General features: G+C 36.2%; 1 protein-coding gene across 2 annotated transcripts in view; it reads left to right on the forward strand.

The window, feature by feature from the left end:
• The window catches only part of USP9X (ubiquitin specific peptidase 9 X-linked), a 110,557-nt gene that overhangs the window by 14,049 nt on the left and 71,609 nt on the right, over positions 1-24,899 (forward strand). For both annotated transcript variants that reach the window (XM_067297797.1, XM_067297801.1), the window contains exons 2-9: positions 12,348-12,601; positions 14,322-14,467; positions 14,795-14,874; positions 21,008-21,120; positions 21,909-22,127; positions 23,266-23,381; positions 23,657-23,908; positions 23,986-24,124. In XM_067297797.1, coding sequence (XP_067153898.1) covers positions 12,506-12,601; positions 14,322-14,467; positions 14,795-14,874; positions 21,008-21,120; positions 21,909-22,127; positions 23,266-23,381; positions 23,657-23,908; positions 23,986-24,124 — 1,161 coding nt within the window. In that variant the 5' untranslated portion in view covers positions 12,348-12,505. The remainder of the gene's footprint in view (positions 1-12,347; positions 12,602-14,321; positions 14,468-14,794; positions 14,875-21,007; positions 21,121-21,908; positions 22,128-23,265; positions 23,382-23,656; positions 23,909-23,985; positions 24,125-24,899) is intronic.

Raw genomic sequence — 24,899 nt, forward strand, 5'->3', positions numbered from 1 at the left:
ATATATATGTCTCTCTGGGGGAAACCAAGAACAGGGATGCCAAGGAACATGAAAAATCATAATTTGAACATCTGTAGAGTTCTGTAATGAGTGGCCTCTTCCAGGGGTGGAACGTCAGTATTGTTACCTTTTTCATTTGGTTTGCCAACAAGAATTGAAGTTTCCAAATGTATTAAATTGCTCTTGTGATTATGAGCTATTGACTTTTATATGAATAGTATAGCAGATCAAAGGGAGCACTTGTGATTTAAGCTGTTTTTTCTTAAGCTTCTAGATTTTTGTCTGCAGATACAGACATGTGAATTAACATTAACTCTTTCATTGGCAGAGGAGGTGGGTACTTTGTAGTTTTAACTCCATCCCTCCTGCCAACAAAATTATGCTTAAAAAAAAAGGTCTGAGATTTCTTTGTGAGGCCTGCAGCAAAGAAAACACAGCTTTCAGGAAGTTTCAGAGGTCAGCGGAACAAGAGGATAAAGGTTCTTAGCAATCACTAAGGGTTTGAGCCCATCTCCAGAAAAGAAATGAGATAGCTTGTGGATACTTCAGAGTTTGCAAGACTTGTGTTCTTCTCTAGTAATCCTTTTAGGACTGATTTAGAGAGAAATCACAGAACCTAATTCAACCTAAAGTAATAATAAAAGCTTCCTGTGCAAGTTACAGAATTAAAGTTCTGGATATGCATCAGTGGTTTTACTGCTATCCTCAAAATGTCAGAGACATTTAAAAAAAAAACCAAAAAACCCCCCAAAGCTTTTACAAAACTAAAAGCCCAAAGATTTCATCGTGAAAGAAGAGAAGAATATCCTTTACTCAAGATGATACAGAAGGAGCTTCTGAAATATTTAAAAAAACCTGGGGCTTGCAGTTTGGAGCAAAACTCTGTATATAGATATATTTACATTTGTATTAAAGTCAGCCTAAATGTGAATATTCCAAATTTCTTATAGCAAATCTGAACAAAGTATAAAACATAATTTTCTGTGAAGTGATGATATGTCCAGACACAAACACTTAAGTCAGTGTAAGCTACTGAGAAGTGTAGCAATGAGGATGTTCATTGACGAAGATGGAACAAAACTGAGATTGGCAACTTACTGCAAATGATTTTCAGCCTTGTTTTTCCTGAGCTTTAGTGTTTTAAAAGTGGGTATTACTCAGCAGAGAAAAACATAAATAGACCATTTTCTTATGTTGGCTGAATTGCTTGAAAAGTTGCGTGTTAACAAAATTAGATTTGCTTAATTTGTTTTAGCATTATGTAGTAGAAGCTAGCGTATTGGATTGCATGAATTGACTTTCATGCTGAATACTTGCTTTAAAATCAACTTAGACTTCGGTAAAAATGGTGCTTGGTGCTCTGTTTCTGTCATGATGTGACTTTTAAGAGCCTTTTTCTGAAGTGTCTTTTTGTTATTGTTGTTTGTTTGTTTGTTTGTTTGTTTTAGTGTTGAAGATTTATCAGTATTTTCCTGTGCATAGCCAGTGGTAACTTTTTTCCTTCACTCATTACTCTTTTTTTTTTTCTTTTTTTTTTCCCCCAAACCTATTAAATACAGAGTTTCCTCTCTGATTAGTTTTGTGTTTTGGCTATATTTCATATCTGCTATCTGCTTTAATTTCCAGCTCAAAACCATAACAATGTCATTGTACTTAGCTGTTAATATGTTGGAAGATACATTTCCTAGCCCCTTTCAGTGGGTTATACCTTGGAAAATTGCTTTGCAGTGAATGGAAATGTTACTTCAGTTTTACCCAATGTTCTGGGTATGTTTTCAGTATCATCCCTTCTCATTTGATATGAACAATAGTGTTATTGAACTTATTCTTTATATCATTTACATTTTAAAAGTTAAGTTTACAAATGGTTTCTGCGTATGGACATTAATTTAAAAAGTAGCAATATATAGGTGGTAGGGATTTCAGCTGGTTGTCTTAGCTTTGTGTGCCATTTCAAGCAGCTGAGAAGCTGCAGCTTCAAAGCTCTTAGCATGAAATAATATTTTATTATATTTACAATTTTGGGCTTCATAACTGAAAAGGAAATATTGTGTAACATGTGGAAAATTAAGCTCCTCTTCTCAAAAGTTGTAGGGGGATGGCAAGTCTTCACTGCTTTTTCTGTTTTTGCTTGTGCTTGTTTGGCAATGATTGCGTCTTTGAAAAGAAATGTTGATTTATAAGTATAGTTGATACAGTATTTGCCTACTAGCTTTTTAGTTCTTTCTCCTCTGATAGGTCCAAAAGTTGAAGAAGAGAGTAAACATAGAGGTCTAAAAATGGAAACTTCCCCTTATTGTAAGGAGCAAAAAAGATAAATAGCACTTTAAAACCCCAGAACAGCTAGGCTGCCTCAAAAGTGGATGGTCCCTAGCATTCTGTCCTTTGGCCAATCTTGTAATTGGTTCAGATATTTGATTCCAGATATTACTTTCTCATCTCATTGAAGCAACTAACTGGTGGGGAGAATTTCTTTGTTGCTACTTAGGGCTTTTCTAGATGTAACAGGTTGCAATTCACAAGTTCTTGTCAGTTCTGTTACGAAAGTGATATGCTCCTGCTTAAAAAAACCAACAATCCTGAGATTTGTTCCTGTGAAAACACGCAGTTGTGGCTTTCATTCAGTTGCTTTTCTACAGTGAGCGTTCTTCTGGTCATGTTTTCTGATACATACTAAGTATTTTGTATGTCCTTCCCACCACCTCACCTCTTGAATGACCTTATACTTAGCTACGTTGGTGCACGTTTTATTGTGCTCAGTTTATCAGATGATCCAGATTATGCTCTTCGTGACATGCCTTCAATTTTATCACTCCATTGGTCTGTGTCATGTGCAAACTTTATTAGTAATTTTATAGTTTCCTCTAGGTTATTGATAATACTGAGTAGTATGGGATTGAGAACTGATCCCTGAAGGATTTGTCTAGGAATATTGTCCCAATTGTTAAAACTCTGTCGATAGTTCTGATTTCAATCAGTGGAGATTTTTTGAAAAATTTGTTTTGTTTTGTACTATAAACTTAATCAGAAAAGCATGTAAAGACAAATGCAATACAAAAATTCAGGTAGTCACTAATACCTTTCACATTTACGATAAAGAAAAGCATTAAACTGATCTTACATTTGCTAGACTATAGGATGCCACATTGGTGGCTCTATGTTTCACTCAGCAGGTTTATGTCCTGAGTTGGTAGTCTGATTTCTTTTCTTCATCCCCCCACTCCCCTGTTTTCTTCTGTGCTATTTTGTACCATATCCTGTTTTTGAAGATCTAGTAGAAATAGCTCTCTAGATTTGTTTGATTCTTGGCCATCTTGTATTCAGATTCAGATCAGAAATAATACTTAAACATTTTAGCCTTCTCTGCCATGATACTGTTTCACTTATTTAGTGATGTATACGATAGTTGCTAGGAAATTTTGACTGTGTATTTCTTAACTATGGATGATGATTGTGTGTCTACTAGGAAATACATACTAGATAAGAAATAAGGATAACCAATTAAAATATATTCAGGAATCATGTCTTAAATAGGTTGCATGAAAAATCTCATTAAAGAATATATAATTCTATTTTGTTACTATATTTTAATGTTCATCAAAAATTTTTTTTCATGATTAAGTTAAGAAAGTTAAGAAAAATGGGGTGTAGTTTTCTACCTGCATTCATATATAAACCTATATATTCTCCTGAAACAGTTTTAAACATTCATTCCACTAGGAAATTAAATGAGTTGCTCTCACATTTCAGTTATTGTTTTCTGAACCACTGCTTGATGTTGTCTTAACTAATAAAAATCAGAACGCTTTCAATGTCAATACAGAAATACAATTTACTTTTGTCTGCTCTTATGATGAATGCTAATTGGCAAGCATTGGGAGGCTGTATTGTGAATATCTCCATGCTCAGAAAACAGAGATGAGTACTTCTGTGTAAATGCAGGTATCCAAGAGATGCCTAGTTTAGCCTGTCTTTTTCAGATTCTGTAATATATTCTATCTGTACATTTCCAAGGCTTGTCTTTCTCCTTCTGTATTGTGCTTGGGCAACTGGTAGGAAATCACTGGTAACTCAATTCTCTGAAACTTTAAAATTTCTTCTTTTTCCTAGTGCCTTGCTGTAGGAATTCATATCTTGGTGAGAGAAGCTTTCATTAAACAGCAGTCTGTTTTTTGCTGCCTGTAATAATGAGAATGTATTTGGATTTGTCCATTGACTTCTGAGCATCCAGTAATAATGCTCCTTGTAGCAAAAAGGCAGAGCAGTTGAGTAGAGTGTGAAGTAACAGTAAAAGTTAATTATTTCTTTTTAAAATCAAGTAAGATTTAATCTTTTAAAAATGTTTAATAGCATAACTTGTAATTACGAACATTTGGATTAATGCTTTAAGGAACAAACAGGGTTCTCAAAGCGTTATGGACAGTAAACCTTGCTACATAGCTCTGAGGGGTGTGACTACTACATCCATTTTAGAATTGGATAAACATCGTGAAGTATTTAAGTAGTATGACTATGACTACAAATATAATGGCAGTCAGAAATGGGGACTAAAAGCATTTTGTCAGTCCTTGATGCGAACTTCAGACATATTCTACTTTCTTGCAGTGTCAATAAGTAGACATGATATCATAATAATATCACCTCAGAAGGTGATAGCATAGAAGGTGACATATCTATTGCAAATATGTGTATTCTTTTACTAAATCTAGAGCTTTATTTAAGTGTAAATATTAAACTATGATTTGTCCTTGTTTAATGTTCTTCTGTTCTCTGTAAAGGACTAGGGTGGTGGAAAATGTGGCTTTTGACAGAATTAGACCTACAGGGTCTACTCAGAATAATTATAAAGGATTTAATTTCATTTCTGAAATGAACAAAGGCCTGAACATAAGTTAATGGTTTACAGTAAGTGAACACATTCTTAGTTACCTCTGTCATCTTTTGATATTACTACCATACCATCTTAAGTTAATGCATGTATTCTGAAGCATCTTGGAAAAAAAAAATCTAATCCCTAAGCCCTTGTTTTTCCTGTTATCCTCCACTGTATCATATTCTATGTAGATTTTATTCATGTTTTTGAAAGCTTGTAGTCATTCACAGTATAGACTATAATACTTCATTACATCAGCTCTGACCTCAAGAATGATGAAAGATAGGAATTTATAGTGTAAATGGCCAGTCGCAAGAAAAAAATACTGAAAATTGTGACATGCACTCTTTGTATTCTCTAAAACATAAAGAGTAGTCATAATTGGCTCTGATTGCTGAGAATATACTATTTTGGGTTGCAGAAGGGCAGCCTCTTGAAGATATCAACTGTAGCATAATTGGAAAAAAATATAGCATAGTGTTGCTCAGCAGCATGATATTGAATCCAGTTATGTCTGAAAAAAATATACGTAATCAAGTACTTAGATATGTGGTGTGGGTCTTTTTTTATATATATAGTTTTGGAGTTGTTTCCTGTTGTAGCTTGCGCTTTTAATATGAGGTAAAAGGAAATCTCATCCACTTTTTTGCATGGCCATTAGTGAGATCAAGAAAAGGGCTGCATAATAAGCAAAAGGCCTAGTTATAAGCAAAAGGCCTAGTTATAAGCAAATTTTAAAATAGATTTTAATGTTTTTTAGCAATATTCAGGTAGAAGTGACTCTAAATGAAGTTTGTTCTTCTCAGGTTATAGTGCATGCATTTACCAGTGTTTGGTTTATTTACTCAATTTGATTATGTTCTTGCAAGGACTAGTTTGTTTCATTATCATGTGACCAAAAGCTCCTCTTCCCCCCCCCCCATATAAAATACATTAGCTAGCTACTTAGCAGTGGCTTGAATGTAATTTCTTAATCACTTGAAAATGTTTAAACTACAAATTTAAATAATAGAATTGCAGGATCTGTAAAACTTACCTCCTTCTGTCATTCACATATTTTTTTATTCACATTTTTGTCTTGAAGTAAGGCAATGCTTTGGATTCTAAAGTATTTCCTTGGTGGTTTTGAAGTCTTCTGGGAAGTTATTCCATGTGGAACCAAAAAACTAATATCTGTTAAATATGTTAAATCTGTTGTCTTGACATTCTGTGACAAACACTGGGTTTTCAGCCTTAGCTTGAATACAGTTTTACTTTGGTTAGAATTTCTTGGACCCCAAACCTGACACTTCAATGAGAGTTTTATACTGAAACTGAAAACTTTTATTGGAAAGGAGGCAACTTTGGCCACAGAAATCTGAGAAGGGGCTCTGCTTCTGATTACCTGAAAAGGGATTCTATAAGTTCTTCCTTGCCTTAAACTTAGGCTACTTGTTACACCTGGAACAGTTAAATGTAGTGAGTCAGGTTGTTCTTGTCATCAATATCTCAAGCAGAGTTACATGAGGAACCAATCCCATTGTCCCTTTTGGTGTTTGGAAAACTCCTAAATATATGAAATCTGCATGGTTTTGCAGTAACAGAACTACTCAAGAATTTTCTCTTTGCATCATTAAGTCTTCTAGGTCTAGGATGTGTGTTGGGTGGGGGGAAGTGTTTTTGTTTTCATTTTTATATAGTGATGGGAGAGAATACTGAGTTTTCTGTCTCTGTACTTGAGTTGTACTTGAATTACGCCACACAGTTCTCTTAAGACAGGATGTAAATAAGACATTTTCGTCTCCTTGAGGTTGTTGAACTTTGTTTTCCCCAAGTCTAGTTCACATTAAAACTTCGTTCTTTGAACGTTCTCAGAACTTGAAATTTTCAGCCAGACTACTGCATAAATTCCACAGTGCTTTAAAGTGTGGGGCAAAGACATTAGGATCGGACTGTCATATCTCTAAGTCTAAAATACAACTTCTATTCATACTTGTTATACTTCACTGTTGCTCAAGCAAAAGATGTCATTGTTTAAAACTGGCATTTTCTGCAGCATCCCTTTATGCTGTCTTCAGCATAGAATATTGTGTAGCTGGTACTAGGAGATCTGGCTGCTCTTAGGCAGTTTCTTCTGTGAGACTGTATTTATGGAGTTGAGAATTGTGGTCCCTTTGGTTTCCTGTTGGCCTGACAGCAAAAGGTGATGCTTTGTTTTGGCAGTTCACTTTCTGTGCTTCTCCTGCTTGTTAAACTCACGTGAGCAGTAAGTATAGAAGCTTTTCGTAAGAAGTGAAGTTGTATACCATTAAGTGGACATAGCTTGGCCTTTACATATCTCAACATTAATCTTTGAAGTTAAAAAAAATATACATATAATTAATATATGTATATATCCTGAAAGAACTGAAGGATATTTGAGACTATATCCCACTTTATTCTTTAAGTCATATGAGATTGAAGAAGGTAAATTGAAGTATAGATTTTTGTGGAGAATGTTCCCAACATTAGAGAAACTTGTGCTGCCAAAGTCTGTCTTTTCCTATGTCTTGAAAATGTGTACGATGAAATTTCCTAGTGATCAAAATATTTTATTTTTAAATAATGTTTGAGGACTGATCCAGTTGACTGACTCAGATGTGCAGGTACTTCCTTGCTAGGAGAAGGAATCTAAATAATTGTCTGTGTAATAGGAAACATTTGAGATTAAAACAAACAAACAGAAAAACAACCTTCCTTCAACTGCTGCTGATCAGATATATTTTAAGCAGCGCTGCAGCTTAGACGTTTCTTGCTCTGTTGAATAGTTGTTGTTTAATGACCAGTTTTTGCTAATCATTGAATATGTCTCAGTCTTAGTGCATCATCTTTCCTGAGCAAATAGTTGAGACTACTGTAGTTTTATATTCTGAATACATAAATCATTTCCTCTTTCCTGAAAAACAAAGGTACAGAGTAGAAGAATGATAAAATTGTGGGGGTGTGTATAAAATGTAACTGCTGAATTAGGTCAGTGTTACAGGTTTTGGGGAAAGTGTTTCTAGACGAGCAGACGTTTTGATTGAAAGAGAGGGATGAGGTAGAAGGTCAGATTCCTAAGTCTAATTTCTTACACTATAACCACATCATACCCTTGTGATGAATCAGCATTTATTAGGTTTATAAGAATGCTGTTTGCAGAATCTCATATGAAACAAAGCTGTGATACTTTTCAATCTAGAATTTGTATTGCTGCAGTTACGGTTTTTGCAGTACAGCTCTTATGATGAAAAGGCACATCTTCTGTGAGACCCTGTTGGGATAGGAACATTATTTCATATATAATTTTGGTAAAAACTTCTTATTGTTTCTTAGTGTAGGTATATGATTTTAGAAAGCTCTGTTCATAGATGTTGAGTAACTAAAATAGATTGAAAAGGTGTAAAAATTTGAACTGTGCTAGAACAGACTAATACCCTGGCATATGTTGTTATCACACTGCAGAGCAGATTGGTTCTGTGGCACGCATCCTCGCACCCTTTATATAGCCAGAATCTTTTAAATAAAGGAAAAATTGGTTGGGGTTTCTAGTCTAGGACTTGGGCATTATAAAGCAATGTTATTAATTGTATTTTGAGGTCTGCCACAGTCTTTTGTCACCTTGTATTTGCTTTCTCTGAGACTCAATATTATAAATAATTATTTTGGGAGGAAGGCTGTATATGTTGTTGGAGTATTTCAGTTACTCTCGAGGAAGCTACTTTGAGAAACTCAGATGAAAGGCGTTCCAGAAGGCAGTTGTATTGAAAATTACGTATATTCCTTAATCATTAGTATGCTAAAATGTTATCCTTTGTATTTACTGCGTCACGCATTACCCTGTAACAGAGTAGTACGTACAGGTACATATTTGAACAAGTACATTTGTTTCTTATCTAGCACTGACCCCGGAGCCTATGTCTGATGGCTTTTTCCCGGCTTTAGAAAATGTGTTTGATTTCTTCTCCAAACAAAATGTTCTTATTCTGCCGCACAGGTATGAGGTTGCTATGAATGTAGGCATCACCCAGTGCTTCTGCTACCTGTAGAAGCTAAGGTGAGGCTCAGGTGTGCAGTCGTACTCAATTCCTGTGCCCGGAAGCAGAGGACACTCTTGCTGCAAGGGCAGTGCTGTTTCTGAATTCTTTTGTGCAACCTGTTGCCGGTGCAGATTTGGAATGTTACTTACAGTATGTGGTGTGTCCTAAGAGAGGAGTATATATAGTCAAAAAAGTAAAATAGTATTTTCCCAGTAGTATTTACTGAAATGACAGCAAATTAGGTGGGGGGAAAAGTTGACTCTTATCTGTAGTTTAATGACAGATCAGAAGGACAGAAAGAAATGAAAAAAATAAAACAAATTGTGATTTATTCAGCTGACAATCAAAACAGTTATGCCAGTCTGGGGTTCATTTGACTCGGTCTTCAGTCTCGTACATCACTGTTAATAATGGAGTACTTAATGTGTCATTTTACAAAGGTCTGTATCCATCTTGACACTGTGTAAAAACATCCTTTCAAAGGTTTGGACAAGGATGGTAGGTTTGTTTTAAACACAGATTAATATATTGAATACAAAATCATATATAGTCAAAATGAAATGCATAAATAAATATAATAAAATAAAAATTAATATAAACTCTCCAAAGCATTCAGCTGAATGCAGGCAGTTCAGGTTATTTCTATCGGGCTATCTGCAAACTCAGACATGTTGTCACTGCATCAGTTTAGATTTGATTAGAGACAAGTTAATTCTAATACGATTTAAAGGTTAATCTTGAGCTGAACCAAACTACCTGCCTTGGTGAGTCTTAACTCTAAAAATTTGAAATTGGTGAATCTGAATTCAAGAACTGTGATTGGAATTCAGAATTTTGTGGGTAATCGGTTCTAGAGGATTAAAACGGTAGTGTTCTGTGTGGGCATGCAATTTGATTTTTGTCTAAAATATATAAATGGTTAAATCAGTGGCTAAAAACAGGACTGGTAAATGACTGCCTTCTAATATTATATAAAATGCATAAATTGGATGATGATTTGCACTTACAAAAATACATTTGTATACTCCCTGTAGTTAGAAGGAAAATACCTCATCAAGGATATCTTTGCTATTTAACGTATGCAAATAGTATAAGAAGCAGTCATACCGTTTACTGGAGATGGCATGCTTTTGGTTAGCTTCAGCATGACTCGAAGTTACTTTTGTATCTCTGGGGGCATCACAAAGACTGGGGTAAGGAGAAGTGATGAGCTTATTTCTTAAGAAGTTGTCTGTGTCTTATGCGTTCTGATGTGGCCAAGACAAGTGAACTTGACTGGACACCTTGGAAATACACTTTTATGAAGAATGGGTTGAATGTAATATAAGCAATACACATTGAGTTTAGTGTCTTAAGCAGTCATCAAACAGGAGAAAGAAAAAAAATACTTTGACTTCTCCCCAGTCCACTGTCTTTGTAGGGTTTTTTTTGTTCCCTTTAGCAGTACCCTTACCTGGGTCCCTTCAGGATCATTTGTGCAACAGCATTAGTATAGGAACAGGAAGACATTTAAGCAGCCCTGCCTGCACTTGATGTAAGTTCTTCTGAAACCACAGCTTTAAGTGATCACTTTACTTTTTAGCAGTTTAAGTTAACCTAGGCCAGGATTGCTGCTAAAAGGAGCTGTTCAACCCTTTTCCTGTCTCTTTACTAGCTCACTCCTTGTGCCATCACAAGCTTTTTTGTGTGGCCGTATTGTGGACCAGCCAGTGGAGGGAGGATGGAGCCGTTTATTGTGGTGGTAGAGTTGGCTTAGGCTTGTTGAAAAGTACAGTGTAAATTGGGAACAGTTTGATTTCATTGGTTTATGCAAATATCAAGAAGCCTCAGTCAGGTTGTGCAGGGGAAACTGAGTGCATTGAGCTGCAGTAAACAAAGGATATATCCTCATGGCAGGGAACTTAGTCTTGTTCATACTTTTTACTTAACAATCTTTTTAAACTTCAATAGAAAACAGTTAGATACTCAAAAAATGAAAGAGGGAAAAATTTTAAAAGGAACACCAATTTAAATAATAAGCTTAACTTTTAACATTGTATTTTAAAAATTAGCTTCTTCCTAAAAAACGAAACAACAGCAAAAAAACCTTCAAGTGGTAGTCTTTTTCTGACCTAACAGACTTTGAGTATAAATTCTGAAGGGTGAGGATAGATTATAATTGACTGAATTCCAAGAACGCAGTTTTACTTTTGTTCAAAAGCAGACATTATTGTAGCATGAGTATTAAAAGAGAGATCTCTAGGTGTGTTGGTGCTATTAATATTGGAGACTGGGCAGAGGAGGAGTAGCATACTCACAGTTAAAATTCACATTGTATATGTAACTGGACTTGCAAACTGCATAATGTAGGAAAGGATTTTATTGTCTTGGAGAAAGACAACAACAGCACTGAAAATTAATTCGTGCTGAGATGCCCTAGTAAAACAGTTAAAAATATGCATAGTGTTACAGCATAAATTTTACTCGAATCTGTAAATTTGAAGCTCTTGCTGATTGAATCAGGAATTTAGTAGGACCAAATAAATCATTCTGGAAGCTCGTATAATTTTTTTTCTACCACCATGCTTAGTTTTTGAACTTTCTGAGTACTGTTGTTGGTTTATGTAGTGCCTGGAAGTCTGTGAGTTGTTCTGGAAAATTGTTTTGTCTTCCATGGTTTTACAGTGCCCTGTGGTATAGAGCGGAGTTGCTGGTGTAGCTTAATGCAACTTTTTATTTCTTTACTTAAATGATACACAATAAAGTTGAAATACGTAATGATTATTGAACTGCTTGTATGTCATGATTACAAGATTAGCATGTAAATTGGATGTCACCATTTTCTTCATATAATCCCATAAAATACTTGATGGGGCTAAGATGGGCTTTGTAGTGGGCCTGAAAGGTCAGCAGACCTAGGCTTCACTAGGTGAGAGGTGGAAGAAGGGAATACTGGTCAAATGCCCTTGATCAAGAAGTTTGTCTGCAGGATCTCTACTGAGCTTAGCTGAGGTAGAAGCACTCTCCAATAATTTCCCTCAGACATCTGCTGTTGGGCAGTGTCAGGACAGAGTATTGGAAAAGATTACAAGTGTGGCTGTTTATTCTTAACTAGGTTCATACCTACGCTTAAATCAACACCTTAATTTTGTTTTTAAAATCTACTATTGCAGTTTAAGCAAGACTGTGTTAGAGTGAGCAACTGTGTTCTGGGTGTCAATTTCTCAGTGGTCTAAAGGTAAAGATCTGTGTAATGTTTACCTGCAGCATAATCAGGTTAAATTACTTCGAATGTTATCTTCTTTGGATGTCAGCTGTACTCAGTAAAAAGGAATACTAAATTTTAAATAAAAGATTCCTTATAGTGGTGTCTTTTTATAGTTTTCTTTTCCAAGCATGGATTACTTTGTTGTTGTTGTTAATGCATGTATCAATATAGCATATTATCTTTCTTTCAGGTTATGCAATGGTCTCTGCAAGATGGCATGTTCTTGAGTTGGAGCTTTTTAAGGCAAACATATGCTGGTACTTCAGCTTTACTAAGTGGACTATAATTTCTTCTCTCACAACAACTACATAAGCAGACAAAATTGCAAAGATCTGCCCTGTGTCGAGTATGACAGCCACGACTCGTGGCTCTCCGGTAGGAGGGAATGATAGCCAGGGCCAGGCTCCTGATGGACAGTCCCAGCCTCCTCTACAGCAGAATCAGGTATGATACTAACAGTCAAGTTGTTCAGAAGTATGGGGTTAGTTCTTTAGACATAGTGTTTCTGAAATATATTTGAACTGTGATTTTTGTGTATTCCTGGAGAAGACTATTTACATTAGGTATTCTTTTTCAGTCTGGAAGTACAAAAAGAATTTAAGGGTTGAAGGCAGTGCTCTTGGCAAAGTAGATATTGTTAGGGAGCACTGTATTGCAAAAGGTGTTTCATTTTCAGGCCATGATATAGTTCTTTCAAGCATGTGTATTTGGGGTAAGAAGTTTTCTTGGAATGATGTCTGAAGTTTCCTCAGAACCACGTTGTTGACTTGACCGCCACAGACTGGCAACACTACTCCCTGTGAATTCTGTTTATGCTCAGTTCTGCCTAAAGCACTTTTTGCATAAAACAGCTTACAGGGAGCTCTCGAACGTTTAATATCAGCTTCAGCTAAGTTTCTGTTCATTGTAGTAAACTTCCTGAACCACAGAATAGTTGGGGTTGGAAGGGACCTCTGGAGATCACATCATCCAGCCCCCCTTCTCAAGGAGGGTCAGCTAGAACATGTTGCCCAGGACCATGTCTAGTCGAGTTTCAGATATCTCGAAGGATGGAGACTCCACAACCTCTTTGGGCAAGCTCTTCCAGTGTTCAACCACCCTCACAGTAAAGTGTTTCTTTTACGTTCAGATGGAATTTCCTGTGTTTCAGTTTGTGCCCATTGCCTCCGTTGGGCACCACTGAGAAGAGTCTGGCCCAGTTGTCTTTACACCCTGCCATCAGCTTAGCCTGGCAAGAACAGCTTAACTTAGAACAGCTTGGCATGTTTCTTGTGAACAGACTTTCAGAAAGAAGCAAAAACTTCCAAATGCACTGTGTCATAGTGTGATTACTCTTTTGTCAGGAAAAAATATCAGAAAAGAATGTATTTAAACTGCAGCTAAATCCAGAAAAAAGCCACACTTTTTTCCTTTAATTTACAATGAAGATGGTATTTGCTTGAATATCATAAGGTTTAATGGTTGTTCTCTCATGAGAATTAATTGTTCTTCTACAACATGTTAAAAATGTTTTTATGTTTTGGTACCCATTTGTCCTACTGAATCTTACTGTTTCAATTTGAAACTTTTTTTGGTCCATCGTCAGTCTGTACTATTTCTGTATGCACGTAAGCTTGCAGCTACAAAATGCATTTGAACTGGCCCATCAAAATGGGTTTAACCAATCAGTGTGCTTTGAGGTTGTTTAGGAGACGGCTTCATAGATGTGTTTTACTCATTTCTGGCAAATCTTTTTACAAAGTGTTTTCATGGATCGCTCTTGATTCTTCTGTTCTATTGCTGAAGCTTGACTTTCTGCCTAAAACATCCATCCTCTCTTTAGAACATTTGTAAAAATAGAGCATTTGTATAGTCTTTGTTTTCACCTTCTCAATGGGCGGTCCACTGAAAGTAGAAGTCTCCTACAAAAAAAACGCTTTCTTCTCCTTTCTAGGAAAGTAGCTTAATTTTTAACCTGTCAAGATATAATGCTTATAGCAAATTTAATGTTTCTTTTTCTTTTTTGTTGATAGATCTAAAATGCCATGATTTTGTTATGTTGTATGGTGACAGATATTTTCTTCAAAGTTATTCTTTGAAACATAATGTGAAGGAAAAATACCAAAACGTGGCACACAAATGCAGACCATTTTTAATCAAAGTATTTTTTCCATACCAATTTTAGACATCTTCACCTGATTCTTCCAACGAGAATTCCCCAGCTACCCCGCCTGATGAGCAGGGCCAAGGGGATGCTCCACCTCAGCTTGAAGATGAGGAGCCTGCATTTCCACACACAGACCTGGCAAAGTTGGATGACATGATCAACAGGTACTTTCATACTTTACACACTTTTTTCCTCAGATGTTAAGGATTATTTGTGCAAATATATTGATATGAAAAGCAGAATTCATATGTCTTTTTTTTCACTGGATTTCCAGAAATACTTTGTTTAGTGGGTTAGAGTTGTGAAGAAAGAGTCACAAAACAGAATGCCTTTTTTTTGTTTGTGTGTTTGAAAAGTAGAGTTCTCATCAGTTCATTTAAAAATGTATGTTTTTACTCTGTTTTAAAGTATTACACATGGCCATGGATTCTTTATTTTAAGAAGCACAAATAAGTGTTTTGTGTTTTTGTTTTGTTTTTTCCTCAATACAGGCCTCGATGGGTTGTTCCTGTGTTGCCGAAAGGGGAATTAGAAGTTCTTCTAGAAGCTGCTATTGATCTGAGTAAAAAAGGTAGGCTGTAAAGGCAATTAATGATTATTAGACCAGAGTGTAAACTCTTTGCTGCTGAGAGTTCTTTTGAATCCCTGGTGGAGGTTTAAAAAATGCTTATTTCTGTTACAACCCTGATCCTGAAGATACTGTATCCTGAAGCAGTATGTAGAAGCTTCATAGTTCAGAAACTTTAAAAACTGTCAATATAGTTAGACATTAGGTGCCTTAATATGAGCATGGAGGTTGAATAAGCTTACAATAATAAAAATCAATCCTGTCCTACCCGTTTTCTGTATTCACTTTGATATCAGACCTAGTCTTTGTAACAAATATTAAAACAGAAAGAACTTTAAATTTTTAAAAATAAGTTACTAACCTAGCTTTCCAAATGTCTTGCCATAAACTTTTGTTCAAATCTGAAATATATATGCTTTTAAAATTCTATTTGTTCCTAATATTCTCAAGCATGACTTAGAGAATAGTAATTCTTGGAACTAGGACAATTCCTTCTCAGGACTGTGCATGTGTTCACTACATTGTACTAGTCAGAGTGACAAATTTGCCATATGTTCTGGAAAAGTTTTGTCCTGGTGGAAATTTGCTTTGGTCTATTGTTCTAGTCAGTATTTTTTGATATTACTTGTATACTTGGGCAACAGTCAGATAAATTTTCTTTAGGGTATCTACGCTTATGAGCTAGTTGTGTGTTAAATGACATACAAAGTACCTCTTCCTTACTGTGACATAGCTAGACCAGGATGATTTGATGTCTGTGATAATAAAGATTATTTTTGAACAGTTCCAAGAATAAAAAGCTGGCTGTAGTTATGAAATTCTGGGTATCCTGATTATTTTCTATGAGTGTCTGGTTTTGCTCTGGAGCTCTCTGAAGAACAAAAAGTCAGGGCGCATACTTGTGATCCAAAATAAAGTAATGATATGCTGTTGCCCACACTGATTTATCTGCCAGAGTTGCACTTGGAATCAGCTTTCTTTGCATGTAGATAGAGCTAGCAGGAATCTTCAGACGAGCGTAGAGTTTTCAAGAGATCATACCTGCTCAGGAGCAAAATAAATGCCACCTTATGGAAAGAAAATGCAGCCATCTATGTGTCTAGGCTGTTTGAGTACAGCAGTAAGGAAGAAATTCTCCGTTTATGATTTGTGGGAGAGGAGAGGTATGTACTGTTAGCTGTGCCAGTGTTGTACATAATCTTAAGAGAGGAGAGGAAAAAAAAAAAAAACAGAACCATCCTTGATGCAATGAAGTAATATGAGCAGAATGAGATTTTTGGCTACTCTAACATCCACGTACTTCCACAAAGCACCACACTTGACTTTTGGTTTGAAAACTTTCAGCTATTTCTGGCTTTCCTCTTGAAGTTGTGAAAAACTGGACATCTATTCATATACTTTATGCTCTATGATTTTATTAATTTGAAGTTCATTTCTGAAAAGTGCTTCTGCATTTGTTATTTAATTTTTCCTGTCACATTCTGCTAGATGAATTCCTATGTGTGAGCATATGCAAAGATTATTGGCTAAGGAGAAATTAAAGAAAGTTGCTACAAATAGTTCTTTAATTGTTTTATCTTTCAGCTACCTCCTAGTTTGGTTGGTTGGTTTTGTTTGTTTTGTTTTGTTTTTCCCTCACTACTTGAATTTACAAGGTGGCTAAGACAGTCCTTTTTTAATAACTGTCAATGCTCAAGGAATATGATAAGTGCTCACTTGCTGTAACTGATTTTTTTTTTTTTCTAGTTCAGAACTTGGTGGACACTATTTCAGAGTTGTGTATGTATAGAAATGATATAAATGTTGTATAAGTGTCTTGTTAATAACTTGAAAATGTATTCTCTTATCTCAGTGGGATCTGAAATTGGGCACCTTGCTACCAATCTGTGGGCTTTTTTCTTAATCTGAGGAGTTCTGACAGAGAAGAAAATTGTGGGAAGAAAATGAAAAATAACAGTTGAATTACATAAATCTTATATTGCAGTCTGTGGCTCATTCAATCGTGAGGTGTCAGAAACTACTTTAACAGCCTGCTAAACTGTTGTGTCAAGCAAGGTTTTCTAGTTGGGGTTCTTAAGTTGATTTTATTCCTAACACTGCCAGTAGTCATTGGTATTGCCTTTCTGAAATGACTCTGGGCTAGCTGCTTTCTTTGTGGCTCTGTCTATAAAATAAGAGGGATATGTACATCCTCTTAAAATCACTTCAGGAACTATGACTTAAATGTACTGTATAAGAATTAAATTTCATCATTACCATGTTCCAGTGAAAGGAGAAGGTTTAACAGAGTAGTACAAATCCTGTCTAGACTGTGACTTGCATTATTGCCTGGCAGATATTTATTTATGGAAGACTATCTTTTTATATCTAGGCATCAATATATTCTTCATTAAACAAGCTGTATGAATATCAGGTGATAATCTGGAGTTACTTGCTAATTGAAAAAAAATTTTGAAAAATAGTGTTTAGCAGCAAGAATGATGTTTATCTTTGCTTGATTATTCTGGAATACTTAGTGTTTTGAATAGTGAGATTTGCTCCAGAAATTAATGTCGTAGTGAGCTGGATGCTATACATTTAGAAGGAAGAAACTGTCCATGTTAGTGTGTGTGGGGGGGGTTGCTTTTTTTTGTTTTTTTTTTTATTTAATAGGTTCAGTCTTTCTTTCAAAATCTCCTCAACAGCTTTGTCTACTTCTCTGCCTTTTTTGTGGATTTGGTTCTTCATAATGTTTATGTTTGTTTTTTAACATGATGCCAAAACTTCCCAGTGCAACACACACAAGGAAGATTCAAGACAATTCTTACAATTTTTAGTTCATTCAAACTGAAATGAGATTCATAGCACACCTTAAAGCTGCAGCTTTGGTCCCAAGTCTTCATTTGTGATGAATTGCAGGGGCCTGCTGAGTGGGAAGGAGGAGAGAGGCAGGCTAGAGCCTCTCACAGAAAAAAAAAGGGGTGTGTGTGTGTGTGTGTGCGCGCGCGCGCAAAAGCTAGGCCACCCAATATCATTGTTTCCAGCTTCTCCTGTAAAGACCACTCTCTCTGGATGAACGTCTGCATTTCTGTGGGATAACTCTCGAGTATATTTCCAAAACTGTATCTTCTGCATTTTGTTGAAATGCTTGCTTTTTGCCATCTTTCTAAAGCAAGGACAGACAATTTCTGTGTTCCAAATTTTCTTAGCTAGGTTTTCGGCCTAGAACCAATTCAGTGGAATGAACTACAGCAGGGTCAGGACTGTTATCTTGGTGCAGCAGGACTTGAATGTCCCTGATGATTAAGAGTTCTTGAAAATCTGCCAAAGGTGCTTTGGAGTATGTGGTGAGTGCAGTGTGTAGCCACTGTGCACATGGGGCAGCTTGGGTTCCCCAGAGCTTAGTAGCTCCAGATCACCATCCATTCCGCAGGGTCTGAGCGGCCTTGCTGAGCTGCTGAAGGATTTCTGTGCTGCCCTTCATGAGGCTCCAGGTCTGAGGGGGCTTTGCTGGCCCAGCACTGGATGAGGGCATGGAGCTAGTGCAGCTCTGGAGTTGCAGCTGCCCTGAGTTGTGCAATCAGGAGTCCTGGGAAAGAGCTGGGTGCTTCTGCCTGGGGCTGTGGTGCTCCAACCCTGTGCTGCTGAGTACCCCTCAGGTGCATCGGAACTTGTTCATATACGGTTGCATCTGGACTTACAGGTTTTGTGTACCCAGAGTGTTTCTGCTCTTGTGGCAGGGTTAATTCACAATCTGTTATTGCTGTGCAACTTATCTGGAGACTTGACTGTTCTTAGGTGTGGATTCAGAAGTCAAATGGCCCCTTTATTCATCCTCCAACCCCCTCATTACAACTCCCATATACTGAATGTTGCCTATGACCTTTTCATTCCATATCCACTTTTTTCTCACCGCACAATCCATTTCCCCAGCCTGTCTCTAAATACTGACCTCAGAGCAGTATGCACTAACTTCTTTCTTTTTTCTGCCTTATCCTTTCTCTGCCTTCCTAATTTGGACAATAAGATAAAAATAGATGCTTGTGGTCCTACCTAAAGAATTAGTGATACTGAATCTGATTTAAGCAGCAAATGCTAGGTGAAGTGTAGTTGCTGTTCCTCTTTGTACTTTTCTTTGGCTTGTTGCTGCCTCCTCTCTCATCCTGCTGTCTTTTAGGACTCCTGTACCTTGCTTTTCATGATATTCCTGTCCTTGCAGACCACTAGCCTTGGTTCCTTCTGTGAATTTCTGCTGTTGCTTCAGCAGTATGGAGCATTATGGGAGAAGGTAGAAGAAAAGTAGTCTGAAATGAAGCACGTGCTTACATGTGTTACTCCTGGCTATGCAGTTACCCAGTATCTTCTAAAATTTTCCCATCATCCCTCTCTTTCAAAATCCAATGAAGTACGGAAAGGACGATGTATTTTGCAACATACTCTGTTTTAGGTTTTCCTGAAATTTGTTTGAAGTGTCTTGCTGGCTGAAGCTGGCCCACCATTGTGCGAATAGATTGTGCCGGAATTATTTGAAAGTTTGAGAGAAATTTCAGGGTAGTGTAGTGGTACTCTAAGGAGCATTAAAATAAAACCACTTGAATGACTGCTTAGTAACTCATTTGTATTCAAGACTTAAGTTCACTGTTACATTTAGATTCAAAAACAGAACATTTCCCCTAGGTTGGTGAACAGTCTGGATGCCCTCTGTGCCCTCCCCTTTGTACAGGGTGACGTTGTGATCTTTACATCCTTGAGGAATTAATCTAACAAAGTTTTTTTTTTTTTTTTTTTTTTTAACTGCAAATACCTAAGTTTTAGGCGGTGTCGGTCTCTCCTGCTCTCTTCTTGTGTCATGTTGTTGTTGTGGTTTGTGGCCTTTTAATATTGGTCTTAACACTTGCTATATAGTATAGGGATGCCTAACTAACCCAGACTGAGCTATGTATGAAAATATGATATTTTGTTATTTGGCTACATAATATATATCATATACCTCTTGCAGTGATAAGAGGGAACTCTAGAGTAGTGCTCAAGAAGGGAGGTGGCAGTGGCTCTTCAAAGGCTCTTGATTTACTTGAGCTGCTTGAGAGCTGCACCCACCATAAGGCTACAGGCTCATAAGACATGTTAGAAGCTTTTGGGAAGCTTTGTGGTCTGTAATAACTTGAATAGTTGTGTGAAACCCTTTTGAAAGGAACCATGGTATGGTTGCTTGTGACTATGAGGGACTAACTTGATAACTCGGGTCAGTCCTTCCCAAACCTGTAGATCTTACTGTCAGAAGGTCTCATTATTGGGTATATAGGTTTTTCTGGCAATATTTTCTATGAGTCTGAACACTCTTGTTTCATGAATGCTAAGACCCTCCAGTTGAACTTGCTCTGTAGAGAAACTGCAGGTTACAATTTTGTTGCTATAATGTGCCTGATGGCTTTCGTTGTCTGCAGTGTGTACTCATGTATGTTAAACATTTTTCTTTCAACTTTTAGTACTATTAAGATTTTTAAGTGAACTTTTGAAGGGGAAATGCAGCTTTCTTGTAATACTGGGATTATAAATAACCCCAAAGTTTAAAAATTACTAAAAGAGTTTGGAGAACTCTCCTTTTAAGTTTAAAACTTGATATATGGTCAGCTGTGAACACCAGAGCATGCATATCTCTCATGCACATGGATTACAGAGGTTTATGGCAGTCTTGGGGTCTAGGTATGTTGTGTCCTGTCAGCAAAACTACAGGAGTAGTTCAAGTTGCAGTGACAGGTGAAAGGATGCTTATTTATTCTTGCAGGTTAATTGTGTCTGGGAGACTGATCAGATCTCGCTTTCTCCTCCTTGCTCACTGAGTTTTATTGGTAGTAACCATGTAAGAGAGAACATGAGTGCGTGTATATCTAAAGAGCAGAAGTTAAAGATTGTTCTTACAGTTATTCTTGCTAGTCTAACTTTGAGTGTTAAAAGCATGGAAAAAAACCTCAGATGTTTTTACTTACAAACTTACGTAAGTTTGTCTTGGTCCAAGGTTTGCTTTTTAAAATAATTCTGAAACTTTGAACACCAAAGGGTTGAAGTCCAAATCACTACTTTTAGTGTTTAAAAGTTCATGTAACAGCTAATTACATTGCATATATAATTTTTTTTCCCCTTTTCTATTTTAAAATAGGCCTTGATGTTAAAAGTGAAGCGTGCCAGCGATTTTTTCGAGATGGGTTAACAATATCTTTCACAAAAATCCTTACGGATGAGGCAGTGAGCGGCTGGAAGTTTGAGATTCATGTGAGTTTTTAAGTTGTATTTATGAAAAGCAGAGTAACTTAAATGAGGATGGAGACTGCAGAGGTCGAGTGTCATATTAGAAAATCATCTCAACAGAGAACTGGGAGGAGAGCTCCCATATACGTGGCTCTTGCAGCGGGGGTGAGGGAGTGGAGTTTCATCCTTCTATGATCATTTTTTCATCTTATGGCCTCTGGTGTTTTTGGAAGGAAATAAAACACCAGAATATGGGGAAGAACTGAAATTTTGTATGTTCAGTAGTGCAGCTCTTGTTAAGTGGGCTGATGGCTGTCCAGCTAGATGTCTAGAGACCTGCTTATATTTATGTGAATGCTAGGACATGAAGGCTTGCTTTTGATTATTTTATTTTATTTTGTTTAGTAAAAGCTTTTAGCAACTTGGTTAACTTTTGAATATATGTAGCAGCTGCTTGAATATGAAAATTATCTGTTGGGCAGCTAGTCATAGGCCAAACTTGAAACTGTAAAGATAAGCAAATTAAAATCTGAGAGAAATATATGAAAATAGGAAAAATCTAGTAGTTCGGTGGTGATTCATGAGTATCTCAATGAAAAATTTTTTTTCCCTAAACAAATTTAATTTTGAGCTGAAAACAGATAAAAGTTTAAAGCCTTTATTGAGAGGAAGTACAGATGAAAAGTATTGCAAAACTTTTATGCAACTTTGCTTGCCAGGTACAAATGGTACAGTTTCTATAGTTCATGTTAGAATTCAGTCACGTGTCTTATTGTTGTGTGTGTGTTTGTTTGTTTTTCTTCCATTAATAGAGATGTATTATTAACAACACTCATCGCCTAGTGGAACTTTGTGTGGCCAAGCTGTCCCAAGATTGGTTTCCCCTTCTTGAACTTCTTGCCATGGCCTTAAATCCTCACTGCAAATTCCATCTATACAATGGTACACGTCCCTCTGAAACAGTTCCTGCAGGAGTCCAGCTCGCTGAAGATGAGCTTTATGCCCGTCCTCCTGACCCACGATCACCAAAGGTATGCCAGCTTTTTCAGATATGTATTTTTTAATACGTATTTTCGATTTTATTCAGAGTTATCTAATTACTCAGTAACCTTATAAAGGTGTTTTTAGAGGGGGAAAAAAAGAATAGTTGATTCTGTGTATCACTGAAGTTTTGCTGCTTTTGACTCTTACCTGATTATGATTTAATCTGCCTTTCCCATTCTGTCTAACTCTTCTCAGTCTTTGGTCCACAATCAAACTCTCACTGTCATGTGTTCAACTGTGGTAAGCTGGCACAACTCCACTTGGAATGCCGTTCCTACTGTGTTAATTGGCCCACTTATGTTTGCCAGTTGATAGATTTACATCTTCTTACTCAACATGATTTTCTAGGTGACATACTTCTAAGGAGGGTGTTACCTGGTAAAAGCAGTACTTTTCTTCCTTCTTTTCATAGTTCCCAATGATGGAAGAAACATTCTTGATGGGACATAGAATGCCAGTATTGATTGATTATTTATTTATTTACTTATTTTTGATTTGTTGATTCTGTTTGGATTCTTGGATCTGGATTTTTCAGAATTGTGTTCCCAATGGCATCAGTCTAATTCACTTAGCTCTTGAATTTGGGGTGGTTGTAGTTGTTGGTTGTGTGTGTGTGTGTGTGTGTGTGTGTGTTTGTTTTGTGGAGCTGCTAGCTCTTGATATGTGAGAATTGAAGATAAAGACTTGGACTTCATTACATTGCTAGCCTTGTTTATAAGAATGTTATTTGCTGTGTTACTGCTTTTATATGCAGCATTATCACTTCCAGGATCAGAAAGGAATATCAGAATCATCATGCTTTCTGTAGTAACTTAGCAGTGCAACCTCGATCTGAAGTACAGGCATTTTTATTCTTATGTATTTGATAAATTTCCTTGAATAATTAATGTATACAGAATCTGTCCAATGATGTGATAATGGAAAAGCTGGTATTACCTATTTCTAGCTGTTTTCTTAAAACTGAATATTTGGTCTATAAAGACAAGTTGCCTGTCAATTCTATTATCTTCTACAACTTTGCTGTGTAAAGTCTTAAAAAAAAAAAAGTTTTGTTACTAACAATTACTTAAAAGTATTTCTAGGTCATTTGTAAAAAACAGAAAATGACTGTTTATTATATTGCAGGGTTGGCTAGTAGATCTTATCAACAAGTTTGGCACATTAAATGGGTTTCAGATCTTGCATGATCGCTTCATGAGTGGATCAGCATTGAATGTTCAAATAATTGCAGCTCTCATCAAGTAAGTCTTTTTGTTTGTTTTTTTAAAACGATTCACGTATTTGGAAAAGTTGGGCTATGTTAGGTAAAATATGATATTAACGCAGAACTGGAAGTCTTTTCCTGAGGCACTTCTCTTCTTCTCACCACCACCCAAAGCAGAGCTATCTTTTCATTATTTGTGTTTACCTTCAGTATTTCATGTATTTGTAAAGTTTCTTGAATGAATTGCTCCTTACTATCTTAAGAAAAATAAAAAATTATTCACTGTGGCACTGATCCACTCTTTCTTTTTAGGCCATTTGGACAATGTTACGAATTTCTAACGCTACATACAGTGAAGAAATATTTCCTTCCAATTATAGAAATGGTTCCACAATTTTTAGAAAATTTAACAGATGATGAACTGAAAAAGGAAGCAAAGAACGAAGCCAAAAATGATGCTCTGTCAATGATAATCAAATCTCTAAAAAACTTAGCTTCAAGAGTTCCAGGACAAGAAGAAACTGTAAAAAACTTAGAAATATTTAGGTTAAAAATGATACTTAGGTAAGATGCTATTTCTAATGTATTATGGTACTTTTTACATTTTCTTTCAGGCTTCTTACATTTAATTTCTCTTACAGGTTGTTACAAATTTCTTCTTTCAATGGTAAAATGAATGCACTAAATGAAGTTAACAAAGTAATATCTAGTGTGTCATATTATACCCATCGGCATGGTAATCCTGAAGAGGAAGAGTGGCTTACAGCAGAAAGAATGGCAGTAAGTTCTTATCACAGAAATTCGTTGAACAGGCTTTCTTTCTTCTTATCCCTTTAATTGTTGAACTAGTTACATTTAATGATCCTGCACACACTGCTAATTTTCATGCTTCGTGGTATAAGCAGCAGGTATTACATGTCATGGTAATAAGTTGCTTTAAAAGAAGTAGTCTTTTAGAGAAGGATTGTTCTATTTGTTTCCAGGCTTCTGTTAAGAAATATTTTCAGTGCTGTTAAAGATACGCTTTAAAAAAGGGATCGTTGAATAGAATGATATTGATACAGTATTAAAAAAGAAAAAGAAAAAAACCCAGGTGTGATTATTTGGAAACCTCAGTGCCACTGTACCTAAAAATTGAATGTTCATTTAAATAAGGTTCTATTCATTTTTTGCACTTCAAATGAAATTCTGTAATGGGAGTTCTAAGTGACTACTCTGCTTTTCACATTTGAGCATCTGAATTTTTTAGAAAAATAAAATTGATCTACATTTGTTGGTACAGAAAGTTCTGGACATCATATTTTGTGGTTTTTAAATATATAATTTGTATATTTGTATATTTTAATACTACTTTATGCTTGAGTGATTATGTGGGGGAACTATTAAAATGAGCTTTTATAAAGTTGCAGTATGGTGTACTATAAAGACAATTCTCTCCTGATCTTCATGGAACTTAATTTTATTAAATTATTTTTTGCACTATTCTGCCTCAGCTTTGTGACTGACTACCTGGTGTGAGGTTTATAATCTGCAAAAGGACTGCTGCCAAGAAGGA

Source organism: Apteryx mantelli, chromosome 1 (genome assembly GCF_036417845.1).
Source record: "Apteryx mantelli isolate bAptMan1 chromosome 1, bAptMan1.hap1, whole genome shotgun sequence".
Taxonomy (NCBI): Eukaryota; Metazoa; Chordata; class Aves; order Apterygiformes; family Apterygidae; genus Apteryx; species Apteryx mantelli.